General features: G+C 38.3%; 1 protein-coding gene across 1 annotated transcript in view; it reads right to left on the bottom strand.

Moving 5' to 3' along the window:
- Window positions 1-13,970, bottom strand: part of UTRN (utrophin) — a 485,166-nt gene that overhangs the window by 239,801 nt on the left and 231,395 nt on the right. The window contains exons 47-50 of the mRNA XM_040627923.1: window positions 7,953-8,167; window positions 5,746-5,863; window positions 2,185-2,390; window positions 223-377 (exon numbers count right to left, since the gene is read on the bottom strand). Of these exons, the coding sequence (XP_040483857.1) occupies window positions 223-377; window positions 2,185-2,390; window positions 5,746-5,863; window positions 7,953-8,167 (694 nt within the window). The remainder of the gene's footprint in view (window positions 1-222; window positions 378-2,184; window positions 2,391-5,745; window positions 5,864-7,952; window positions 8,168-13,970) is intronic.

Here is a 13,970-nt window from a genome sequence, read left to right as displayed (position 1 = left end):
TCAAGGAAAAACTCCATTGCAAAAATTCAAGTAGATAACGTATAAATATACCTTCTGTGCTAAGCGTGATAATACTAACCCAGCACAGAACAAAAATTTTTTAAAAGTAATAATAATAAGGTATACTTCTAGTAGTCACATATTTGGCATGTTTCCATGAGAAAGCCAAGCAATCAAATTCTCGCCTCTACATGCATTTACCTGCCAGGCCCTTCATGTTACCTTTGTTTGAGGTTGATCCATGATGTTTTTAAGTACTCGGTGGTTTCTTTCACATTCCTGGTGTCATCGCTACCATAGTCCTCCAGCAGTTTCTGCAGGACGTTATCGAATGCCATTACGATACCATCACCAGGACCCAGTTCTTGAAGCAATATCTAAGGTGTAATTGCAGGTGTCATTATTAGATTCAGTCACTCAGTAACTAGTACTACCTAAACACGGGTTCTCCCCATAGGTTTTAACATGTTTTAGACACAAATATCAAAAGAAAAAAGCAAATTATGGCACAAATTCTTGAACATAAGCTTAAATAAAAGTAATTCTAGAAGTATAAAGGCAAATGCCTAAGAAATGATCAGGTACACAAGCAGATGATATTAAAAGATATCTTTTCCTTTGGGAGATATTTTACTTCCTCAAACCATTTATCTTTTTCATTTGTTCTGCTGTATATCTGATCCTTATAGCAACATGCATCATACAGGACTGAATTTACTACAGAGTTCCTTTCTACATGCCTGGCAGAAATGAAAAGGGCCAATAATATGGAAGTCTTCCGTGCCCCTGGGTCACTATGTCTGTTGACAGAGTTAACTGCTTGGGCAGATCAAACAGCCAAGCAAGGTTTACTAAGAGTTGCTTAAATATCCAAACTGATGCTGAGTGTGTCCATAGGCATTGGTTTTCCACCTCTCAGAGCCCCTGGATCAAGCCACTCCCCATGATATCTAAACGACAAATGAATATTCCTATAATGCTTTTTATAGCAACTGGTAAAAAAAAAAAAAAAATCCATCCTAGAGTCTGAGTAGAAAAGAGCCACACTGTTGTTTAGAAATGAATACTCTGAATATCCAATGATTGAAGCATTGATCTCACTTTTAATTGTATTCCTCTTGTTAAGTATCCTGGGGCCCTGCTGATTATTATATTTGAGTCATTTGGTGAAAACAATCAGCAGATGTCATAAACACAGAAAATGATCCACAAAACCAGGACTCCTGGCCACTTGATTTTTAAATTGTAACCATGGAAAGTCTACAAGTGTGAATTATAAAAACATGCTCTCATGTTTTAGATTTTGTCCTCATATATTCTTCACAAATGTACACTTTTATCTTAGGCTCTTCAAAGGGTAAATAAATGTTACGCCAAAATATAACCTTAAACTATAAACTCTAATTCAAAAATGTTTTCTGTAATTATAGATAGAATTTAAAGTAGAACTTTAAAAGTACCACTAATGTTCAATATCATCAAATTTATATTCAAACCTATCAAAAAAGGTTACCTACTCTGACGATATAGATAAAATAGTTTGGTTATAAAAGTATTAAACTAATTACCTGATTTGTTCAGTACAGTAGCCTCAAATGAAAGTCTCAGAAAATTTTATAAATAAAAATAACCTTTAGGGTAGACATGGAAGAGAGCAAAAGGAGGGTTCCTGAGATCTGGAAAATATTCTCTTTCTAGATCCTGGTTCATGGTTTTGTTCCATTTACAAAGAGTCAGTGAGCGGTATACCAGGCTTTTTTTTTTTTTTCTTTTACTTGTTGTACCTCCCAAAATTTTTCAAAAACCTTCCTGGTCAAATTCTTTTTTTTTTTTTTTTTAAGATTTTATTTATTTATTCGACAGAGATAGAGACAGCCAGCGAGAGAGGGAACACAAGCAGGGGGAGTGGGAGAGGAAGAAGCAGGCTCATAGCAGAAGAGCCTGATGTGGGGCTCGATCCCAGATCGCCGGGATCACGCCCTGAGCCGAAGGCAGACGCTTAACCGCTGTGCCACCCAGGCGCCCCGGTCAAATTCTTTATATAAATTTCAACGTATATTCTAAGCACTGGTGAAAACATCATGACAAGGGTCGTAAAAATTACAGTTAACAATTGAACAAAAAAGTATATCCAACAAACTGATAATGCCAAAAAAAACCTCACACAAATCTAATGAGTCTTACTTGATTATCAGAAATCTGCTTGATAAGTGGATCCCTTCGGGCTTGTTGAAGAATATAGAGTCGAGCCTCATATTTTCTCATAAGTTCCTCGGTTTCCTCCCTGTGGTCATCCCACTGAAGACTGTCAATAATCATATCCTCCAGTTGCTGCTGTCTTAACTCGACACCATGCTGAGTGTTGTCCCACTGGTTCTTGACCTTTTCCACTGGAGAAGGCATATAAAAATAATCCCAGAAAGTAACTATCAGGAAAGGGGAAGAATACCTGATACCAAATTTATCATAAGTAAGGTTATAAATAGAAAAGAAAATGAAGGCAATTAGTATATACATTTTAAGGGAATTTAATACATGTCTGACACACTCTTGTACAACTGATACATTTCTGAAACTATTCTTGAAGAAGAATCTTGAATTAAATTCTATTTTAACTGCCCTGAAATATCTCACAATAAAAATATCTGCTATGGATAAACCAAAAATTATAAAGAAAATAATTCCTATCCATTCCTATCGAATGTATATTCACATTCCCTGGTTTGATAAAGGTAGAGTTTAACAATACTCTATGACAGAACTTTAACACACAGATGCAGTCACTTGTCATCCTCAAAGGAGATACTCTAAGGTTGTCAAGATTTTACAAGGAAATAATCTATTTTAGGATACTTTTCATATTTGTTTTACTGTAGCATGAAACCTGTCTACAAGAAAGTATTTTTATACGTTCAAGAATCTAAACCAAATTAGATTCAAGTTCTATATAACCATAGCTCTTTACCATAAAAAAATCCATATTCGTTCTTTTCCTTTCTTTTTTATTGTTCCTTCCTATTTCTCTTTCTTTCTCTCTTCTGTCTGCTCTCCTCCTTTTTTCTCCCCTACCTTCTGTCCTCTTCTTGTTTTTAACATGGAGCTAAAGAAAGAGAGATCTAAAGAAACTTAAACTTTTGATTAATTACTTCATGAGTAGTTCATGATCTTGAACTGAAGCACTAGTAAAGAAGAGCTTTGAACAACTTCAACAACCCATTGATAATAAGTAGGTAGGAAATTAAAAGTAGATGTCACACAGACTGGAGAGCAATAGTTAAACACCAGGCCAACAAGAACTGAACTATAAAATAACATTGCAGCTAAGTCATATTAGGACCTATTGGTAAAATTCTTGGGATAACAAAAGGTTACAGCAAGCCATAAGAGTGACCAATTAAAATGGTTCAGAAAACTGAAAATTATACTTAAATGCAATAATTTTTAAAAATTGCTCATTGAGATTTTCTGTTTTAAGCTATCTTGTTTAACAGTTTAAACAGATTGCCTAAGTTTTTCACTTAAAGAGAGAATGAATTTATCATAATGTTCTACTTGTCAGTTAAAAAGTTAAAGTACTTATGACCAATCCTATTACTAATAGAATCTTTTAATACTGAAATAAAATGAAAGACATCAAGTGAGAACACATATCACAGGTTTATCATTAAAAATAAGCCAACTATTCTATTCTTTGTGAATAGTGCTAAAAGCAGGTTACTATAGGCAGTACACTCCTGCTGAGAATATTTTTTTCATATGATGAATAATGACAAAGATTATTCAGCCTCTATGCAAACAAAAAAAAAAAAGAGAGAAAACAAAGAGAGGGAGTTAAATTGGAAAGGGAAGATATTCAGAAGAAGAAAGAAAAGTCTTGTCAAAAACCTTAAAAGAAACTTTGGACAAACAGAAGTGGTTAAAAAAAAATAATAACAAGATAGTAGTAAAAGTGAAATGGAGACGACTTTGTAATAGTTGGTGTTACTAAGGCAGAGCAGCTCTTCTGCCATGTGATGGGAAACAGAACCCCTCCAGAGTTCCATAACCGGCACAAGCAACCCATCAATTAAAAAAGGAAAGAGGGATGGGGCACCTGGGTGGTGCAGTAGGTTGAGGATCCAACTCTTGGTTTGTTTCCACTCAGGTCACGATCTTGGGGTCGTGGGATCGAGCCCCGCGTCAGACACCATGTTCAGTGCTCAGCAGGAAATCTGCTGGAGATTCTCTCTCCCTCTCCTTGTCCCTCTCCCTCTGCCCCTCTCCCCTCTCATGTTCTCTCTCTTCTCTCTCCCAAGTAAATTAATAAATCTTATTTTTAAAAAGAGGGAGAAAGAAGGAAAATGGCTTATGTAGTAAAAATAAACCAACATTGTAAGACACAAAGTTCTCTAACTCATCTCTTCCAATAACATTGCTGCTGCCACGTTTGTTTTAAAATCGAAACACCCTTTTATAGGAGGAAGGGTTGACTTTCTTCCCTTCAGAAATATTAGACCAGGTAAAAAAATACCTTCCAGTTTATAGTCTGCCACAAATATTTATTAAGTACTTAATTTGTATTGGACACTGTGGGAGGCCCCAGGGCCAGAAAGGTGAATATTCACCATCTCTGGGAGACAAAATTAAACTAATTGTGAGATCTACAATGACATTTGGGGGGGAAAGCCACAGCAGGAACTAAAGATAGAAAATACAGTTCACCAGGGACTAGTAGAGGGTGGGAAAGACTTCACAAAGCGGGTGACATTTTAGCTGCTGAGTAGAATTTCACCGGGGGAGAAAAGGCCAAGAGGAAAAAAATAATGCAAATAATTAGGAACGGCCAGGACATTTTAAAGAATTTCTACAATATAGAATGGCTACAGATGGGTGGAGGGCTGTATGAGAGGGGGGATGATGAAAGCAGGCTGTGACCATCCCTCCGTGACATTTTTGAGAATTTAGACTTTGTTTTATACACCATACAGATTTAACAGATGCTTTTAAGTCAGAAAGCAAAATGAAACAGGGGTCTTTGCTGTGGTTACTGTGCATTTATTTTTTATCTTGTTTTTATTTTGCTTTTAGCTAAATTATTCCCAAATTAGTACCAGGCCCACAGGTACAAGTGCATTGCTCAATAAATGCTTTTTGGAATGAATCTGGAGAAGAGAAGTTAAAAGACATAACAAGATCTGGTTTTCTTAATTAATTATAATGGAAGCATGGGTTTGCATTCCAATTGTTTTCTCTAACTTTTGTTTTTTGATTCCATTAAGAGAAATCCTAACTTGGAGCCCCTGGATGGCTTAGTCAGTTAAGTGTTCCACTCTTGGTTTTGGCTCAGGTCATGATCTCAAGGTCACAGGATCAAGGTTGGTCTCCAAACTCAGCTCAGAGTCTGCTTGGGATTCTCTCCCTTCCTTTCCCTCTGCCCCTTCCCCCACTCACGTGCACAGGCTCTGTCTCCCCTAAACCAATCAATCAATCAATCTTTTTTAAAAATTTAAAAATAAAAGAAATCCTAACCTAAAAGAAAAAAATCTAATGTACCAGTAATTACTTAAAAGTAATAATGTAAACACTTTAACGAATTCATGGACTAGTAACAAGGTTCACAAAAAATAAAAATCAAAGGAAAACTATAGTTATTAATAAAGTATCAAATATCAAATAATATTAATTTCTGGTCGAGTAATCTGTGAAAATGTGTGTGTTACCATTTTCAGAGAAAGAGGATGATATATAATTTTTTTTAAAACATACATTTTTCTGTGATTGCTGTTCTCACATCTGAACTGGAAGCTTTATTTTTCAAATTCTGTGCCAATGTAAAAACATAATCAAGCTGAGGATGACGTTGTTCTAAGTCAGCCTTTGTGATCTGTTAAGAAAAAATGATTATTAAGATAGTTAATAAGCCTTACCCTAAGAGTACTACTAACAAAGCAAAACCGGTGTGCTGACACCAAAATTGTTGTTTTCCTCTTATACAGGAGAGTGAGGCATCAGCTATATAGCCGAAAAGAACAAGGCTTGAACTCAAAGGTCCTGGGTTCAAATCTCAGCTCTGCCACTTATCATGTGGGTCACCTGACAAGGCACTTCAGTCTCTGTGTTTTTGTCTTCACGAAAAGAAATAATAGAAAACTTACAGCTCAGCCATATCAAGTCTGAGGAGATTCGATGAAGAAAATCCCTACGAGAAAACGGTCTAAAAACCTTAGAAGTGACTTCTGATAACACGAGATATAAACACAAACTAATGTCACCTACAGGGATGGGGGTGAGGCATTCAAAAGATGCTATTGGAATAACATATAATAATTAAGTAATTATTTAACAAATTGAATAATCTCAGACATGAAAAACACTGCTCTAAAGAGTTCATCTCAGTACTAATAAATAGGGGCAAAAAGTTTAAAAAATCAGGAATACAGTGTGTTTTAAGCATAGAACTAACAAACAGCTGTAACGATTAGAAAACACAATTTCCAATAAGTACAAACAGGATGGCAAAGATTCTCTCCCAGCTCTTCCTCTTTATAAATTCACTAATTTTGCAGATTTCGATTAGCTCTAAAGTGTCAAATATTATTTCTAAATGGATTATTCACAACTTTTAATCCTGAATCCCAGAGAGACATTTCAATGAAGGCTGATTATTTCCTTCTAAATGGCCCAGGAACCTCTCAACACATCTGAAACGAAATCACTCAAACCCTCATCCACACCCCATTTCTTCTATTCCTTATTTCCACTAATTGCAATAGCATCATGTTAGCCACTCAGAAAGGGCTCCTTTGCTTGCTTTAAGCATCTCTTGCCTCCAATTTATCCTAAGCACTAAAAAGCAACCCAGCCTTCTCATCAACGCAGAGCACTGTTACCATCAGTCCACAGCCACCATGAAAAAAGGAAAAGAAAAGGGGGAAAAGATGCTTGCCAACTGCTTACAGACTAAAAGCCCAATGGGCCTACGCTTAAAACAGTCAACGAGCTCCTTCCCAAAGTGAACTTGAACCTGTCTTTGCTATCTTACTTGCCACTACACGTCTTTATTGCACAAATGTTGACCCAACATCCTTCATGCTCCCCTGCCTCATGTCTTTATTCACTCTGTTTCCTATGTCAGGAATGTCATTTACTTTATCTCCAGAGGTCAAAATCCCACAGAGTCTGCCTTCATCACTGTGAACTAAGCTCCTTCCTCACCCTGGCTCCCCGAACAGGTGGCTTAGACCTCTCCCACGGCTTCTCTAAGATTCTGTTTTGCTGCAGCAACTTGTCTACCTATGTGAATTCAGTGCTTCACCACACTTTGGGCATATTTTTAATCTGGGGATAAAATTAATACCTACTTAAAAAGACTGTTAAAAAAAGGGAATGAGATACAACATGTAAAATATTTAGAAAACTACCCAGCACACACTAAGCACCCAATAAAAGCTAGCAGTAGCTACTGTTATTATTTTATGGTATATTCCCAATTTCTATCTGGTATGTTCTCTTCAGTATCCCTTTGCAACACACAGCCTAGAACCCAGTACACAATGAACACTGAACATTTAGCGTAGATGGTCTATGTATAGTGACAAAATTCTAATCAGGAGATTCTCACTTCTAAAGTCAGCAGTTAAATAAGCTCATTATGAAGTAGTTGAAAAGGTGCATTAAATCTCTCACGAATTTACTTTTGTACTGATGTGCCTCACTGTATGGTATCAGTTTTAGAGTTTAAAATACACTGAATCTCTAACTTCACGTTGGTAAACCTCATCTCACAAACACACTGGAAAGGCAAGACAAGCTTTACTCTTGGGAGCCAGCCAAACATAGCATGGCAATTTGACAGAGAGTTTTTTTAAAGCTCATTCTCCCAGAGTTTAGGACAAACAAGGGAGATCCAAACAGATCTTGTCTGTTTCTGTGTTGTGGTATTTCCCTGATAAGTCTTTACACAATGTACTTACTTTCATTCGGGAAACTGTCTTATTGATCTCTTCTATATCCCCGACAGTGACAATGTTGGACTTCAACATCTGGTCGATCAGGACCAGCCAGTCAGCTAGCTCTGTGATCGTTTTATCCAGATCAGCAGGAACTGAAATTTCCGAAGTACGAGGAGATTGAACAGGAAGGTCTGACGCAGAGGATACTAGCACCACCTTTTGGACACCGGGATGAGCTGAAATTTAAAAACAGGGCAAAGTATGAATACAGCAACAGATGTTCTGATTGTGGTGGCCTAGTGGTGATGTGTGTGTGTATATTTACATAAAATTTAGTTTAACTAAAAAAGAAAAAATTGTAGGAAGTTTTTATTTTTTTCATACTAAAATGACAACGGCATTTCCTGTCCTCTCTCCATGTCTGATGTAGCCATAAAGCCAATTAAATCGTCCCACAACATTGTGGGGCCGCAAAAACTCAGACGTCACTGACACCAAGAGAAGAGAAAATAAAAAATAAATCAACCACAGGAAAATTAGGACCGTGATTTTATTTTGTCAAGATGTTTGCCTTAAAGTCAATTAATTCTAATTTTCTATTCTTTCCCAATTAACTTTATAAGAGGAGTATGAGTTATTCTTAGTAAAATTGAAAGAGGGCTTCAACTACTTCCATTTGACCTCAAACTTTCTAATTGATTAAGTTCTTCTTTCAAGGGTATCTCTGAACTCAGGCAAAAGACCCTGAGGGCAAAGCATCCCCTGATGGGAGGGAAGCCATGCTACCCCGTCAAGCAATGAGCACTGCCCAGAGTCAGCAAGTCCCCCTGTGCTTGACTCCCGGACGATGACTGACTTGACCTTCACTGCCCACCTGCAGGTACACACCGACCTTTGTCCCACATTTTCCTTACATAAACCTGGAAAGATTTTTCGGCACTTTGGGGATAGTCTTTGAGACCCCAGTCCATTGTCTTCCCGATGCTGGCCTCACTGAAATACATCCCTTTCTTCTTTCACCACCACTGGTTTCTCTGCCTTTGGATTTTGCCGGCGGCCAGTGGCCGAACCCAGTCTCTTTGGGACCCTAGGTGCCAGGGGCTCCTGCACCTCTGCGCCCCAACTACAAAACCACTGTGAATACTTCTGTTATAATCTACGTATATATTCACGAACTTTTAGTTAATTCTTATCCTGCAGCTGGCTAATACTTACAGTGCTCCTGAAATTTTACTTTAAAAAGGAATGTGCAAGGATTACCTTCTTCTGTGGCATATTTTGCACATTTTTGATTACCACCTTAGTATAAATCTCCCAAAGTAGAATTCCTCGATCAGAAAATCAAGAAGTTTAATGTATCTCATACTTGCTGACAAACTGTTTTCCTTAAAAGTTGGAAATCTGGACTTCCAGCAGCAATGTAGGAAACTGAGGAAATTCCTACGTCCACACCAACAATATTCTATTTCAGTGGAGAAACACATCCTTCACCACGGTCTTCAGTTATTGCTTTTTGATTGTCGATGAGCACAAATTTTTTTATGTTTATTAACCAAATATGGTATAATTTACAACTGTGTTCTTTATCTGCTTATTAGTTGGAATGAACTCTTTTTACAGGAGAGATGAACCTTTGCCATATTGCAGAAAACAACATTTCTACTTTAGGATTTAATTTTTGTTTCTTTTTAACATACCGATGTTAACAAACCTGTAGTGATCAAACCCATAAATTTGTCTTGGGGGATTGTTTTCCTAGAACTTTTAAAGTTAGACTCTTGTCTTTTCCAAAGATTTGATTTTTTTTTCTATTTTTTGTTTGTCTATTTTTGTCTTGTTTTGTTTTTAAGAATGGGAGGCTGTTGTTTTTTTCTTTAGTTTTGATATAAGAGAGAGTTGAATGAATCATTAGATCCATCTGGAATTCACTTCAGCATACGATATATTAAGTGAGACTCAAATAATTTTCTAGAAAATATAGTCAATCTATAAATTCAGCACAATTCTAATAAAAATCCCAGCAAGTCTGTGCATAACTTGACAAAATCATATATTCAAAATCTGATTTTCAAATCAAGATAGAAAAGGGCCGCAAACAGTCAAAACAGAGGGTTATGCCCTACCTGATATTTAGTTGTATCACTTTGCTAATAATGAATGATTAACTCAGTGTTTTATGGACCCAGACATGCAGAGACCACTGGAAGAGAAGAGCCACAGAGCAGAGGTGGCAGAGAAACCTGACCTTGGCACAGACTGCATTAAAGATCAATGAGGAGGAATTTACTGGCCAATAAATGATACTGGCAAGAGTGGACACCCACGGCTGGAGCGGGGAGATGATGGGACAGAATTTGACCTCACACGGACCCTGGGAAAATTAATTCTTGGTGGATTAAGGACCTGAATATTAAAACCAAAATTGTACAACTGTTCGTTGAAAATATAAAAAAAAGAATCTTTATGACTTCAGAGTACTAAAAATGTTCTAAAAACACGCCAAAAGGGTAAGCTATTAATAGACCGTTAATGTTTAAGAATTCTGAAAATAGCACCATTAATAAAGATGTTAGAAGCCATAGACTAAGGGAGAAGGTATTTGCAACGCACACTCTAAACAAGGAATGTGTAACCAAAATAATTTTGTAAGCTCCAAAAATATCAACAGACAATCCATGAAAGAGGAACAAGAAAGAAATAAACATGAAAAAAAGACTCAGTCACACAGGCGTCTGGGGAAATGCAAATTGAAATAAAATGCCCTATCTCTCTCTATAGGTCACAGGTTCACAAAATAACCTCTGGGGAGCTCTGGGTACCCAGAAACCCTTCCAAGGGCTGCGGATGCCCAAATTATGATTATCATAATAAGTGATTTGCCTTTTCACACTCATTCTTTCCCAAGTATAGAGTCTTTTTCTAATCTTTTTTTAATTTAAATTCAATTAATTAACATATAGTGTTTATTAGTTTCAGAGGCAGAGTTCAGTGATTCACCAGTCTTATATAATACCCACTGCTCATTACATCACATGCCCTTCTTAAAGTCCATCACCCGTTACCCTATCCCCCCACCCACTTTCCCTCCAGCAACTCTCAGTTTGTTTCCAATGATTAAGAGTCTCTTATAGTTTGTCTCCCTCTCTGATTTCATCTTGTTTTATTTTTCCCTCCCTTCCCCTATGATCCTCTATTTTGTTTCTTAAATTCCACATATGAGTGAGATCATATAATAATTGTCTTTCTCTGATTGACTTATTTCGCTTAGTATAATACCCTCTAGTTCCATCCACATCATTGCAAATGGCAAGATTTTTTTTTTTTTTCCGATGGCTGAGTAGTAGTATTTCACTTTATATGTATACCACATCTTCTTTACCCATTCATCTGTTGATGGACATCTGGGCTCTTTCCATAGTTTGGCTATTGTGGACATTGCTGCTGTAAACATGGGGATGTAGGTGCCCCTTTGGATCACTCCATTTGTATCTTTGGAGTAGTGCAATTGATGGGTCATAGGCAGCTCTATTTTCAACTTTTTGAGGAACCTCCATACTGTTTTCCAGAGCAGCTGCACCAGCTTGCATTCCCACCAACAGTATAAGAAGGTTCCCCTTTCTCCGTATCCTCACCAACATCTGCTGTTTCCAACTTGTTAATTTTAGCCATTCTGACCGGTGTGAGGTAGTATCTCATTGTGGTTTTGAGCAGTTTTTTACTCAAGGCTACATGACATGTGATATCATAACAGACCAAATGCAGAAGTGGATATGAGAATCCAGGTGTCCTCTAATTTGCTAGATACTAAAAGATCTTCAAAAATGCAAAGCAATGCCACTTTTCTAATTAAATTTGTTTTTGTCTTAGAAACACTAGTTTCTAACATTATATTTATAAAAATATATTATTTATACTAACATATAATAATAAATGGATTCATTAGTGCTATTTTTTAAACGATTTTATTTATTTATTTATTTGACAGAGAGAGCGAAAGAGCACAAGCAGGGAGAGCTCAAGCAGAGCAGAGAGAGAGGGAGAAGCAGACTTCCTGACGAGCAGTGAGCCTGACACAGGGCTCGATCCCAGGACCCCGGGATCATGACCTGAGCCGAAGGCAGATGCTTAACCGACTGAGCCACCCAGGTACCCCTCATTATTGCTATTTTAAACAAATTAATAAATAATTCTTCAAATTTCTGTTTTATTATATTTATAAACATAACTCACACAATGAAAGCTCTTTGAGGGGCTTCAATAATTTTTTTGAAGTATAAAGGGGTCCTGAGAACACAATGTTGAAGTGCTGATAACATGGAGAATAACGAGAGCCCTCACAGGGCTGGTGGAAGCGTGAACTGAAACAGAAGTTCCCCCTATTTTGTGACCCAGCAATTCCACCACTAGATACCCTAGAGAATACCTCACATACCATTCTGCCCCATCCTCACTGTCACTTTCTTTGTTTCAAAAAAGTCAAAACAACCGAAATATTCATTCATTGTTTCAAATCATCCAATACCTAGTTGGGGCGTACTGTGTACAAGGCACTGTTCTAGATGCCGCAGGTATGGGAGCGGGCAAGACAAAGAGCCCGCTCTCACGGAGCCTGCATTCTGGTGGGGCAGACGGACAGAGGACATGAGGTAAAACCAATACAAGAAGATGGAGAGAGGCAGGATGTGTTTGAGATATAGTGGGCAGGGTCAGGAAAGGCGTAGCTGAGGTGACAGTTGAGGAGAGAACTGGTTGAAGAGAGGGTGTGAAACATGCAGATATCTGAAAGGACATCTGAAGAAGAAGGAAAGAAGAAACAGCAAGCACAGAGGCCATAAATGGAAGTGTTCTCAGCATGTTAGAAATAGCAAGTAGACCAGTGTGTCTGAAGTAGAATAAACAAAGGGAAAAGTGATAAGAAACGAGATTAGAGGGACGGACAGCAGGCAGATCATGCACCGTCTCCTGGACCACAGCGAGACTTCAGCTCAGTATGGATGATGAAAGAGACAAGATTGTGGTGAGCCAGAAGGGACACAATAAAACATATGTTTATAAAGCATGACTTAGCTGCTATCAGAATAGATTATGGAAGAGTGGAAAGGCAAGAACAGAATCAGGACAGTGAGAAAGGAGACTATTCCAGTAACACAGAGAAAGATGAGGGTATTCAAGTCCATGGAAGTAGCTGGGATGAGACACGGGACTGACAACTTGCTGATCCATTTGACGGGAAATCCAGGGAAGAGTCAAGGGTGACTTCAAGTGTCCTGGCCTAAGAAGTGGCCGAACCCTCTACAGTTAAAAAGTGGCTAAATCCACGGGACTGGTGAGCGCACCGGCAGAGCCAGTTCCGAGGACCGCCGTGGATCTGTGCGTGGTGCCCCGCACATCAGTGAAAATGCACAGACCAGAGCTGCGTGCATCCAAATGGATGCCAGTGAGAATGACCCAGTAGAGAGGAGAGAAGGAGGGGAAGTAAAAAGCCAAGAGAAGATGGGATCCAAAGCACAAGGGGAGGAGATGATCTTAGAGAGAGATGACTCTTCCATGGGATAGGAAGAGAGCATGCACAGTTTGTGAGGACAGATGTAGTAGGAAAACCTACTTATAGGGATTCTCCGATGGGAAAAAGGAAGATCTCGTTGACAAAAGGTATTTTGTCTTTTAAAAATGAGAAGAGATCATTAGTTGAGAGATGGGTAGCCAGGGGCATTCAGAGCAAAGTACAGTAGGATCGCCTATCAGTGCTGAGCACCTGTTTGACAAGCGTCGGCAAGAAGCTGGCCTGGAAAAACCTTAAAAACACCAGGCCAAGTGAAAGAAACACTGGACGAGAAATACCCCAGAACAGGTGACCCGCGGAGAGAGAGCACAGACCGGTGGTCGCCACGCGTGGGGGTGGAGCAGAATGGGGAGACACTGCTAAGCAAGCAGGGGGTTTTACTTTGGAGTGATGGAAATACTGTGGACCTAGGTGGAGGGGGGACTTGCACAATTCTGCAAATGCCACTGGACCGTTCCCTTTAAAATGGTTAATTT

The sequence above is a fragment of the Ursus maritimus genome, unplaced genomic scaffold (assembly GCF_017311325.1).
Source record: "Ursus maritimus isolate PB19 unplaced genomic scaffold, ASM1731132v1 scaffold_13, whole genome shotgun sequence".
NCBI classification, from domain to species: domain Eukaryota; kingdom Metazoa; phylum Chordata; class Mammalia; order Carnivora; family Ursidae; genus Ursus; species Ursus maritimus.
The sequence above is the reverse complement of the archived record's forward strand: the minus strand, read 5'-3'. Positions and strand labels throughout refer to the sequence as shown.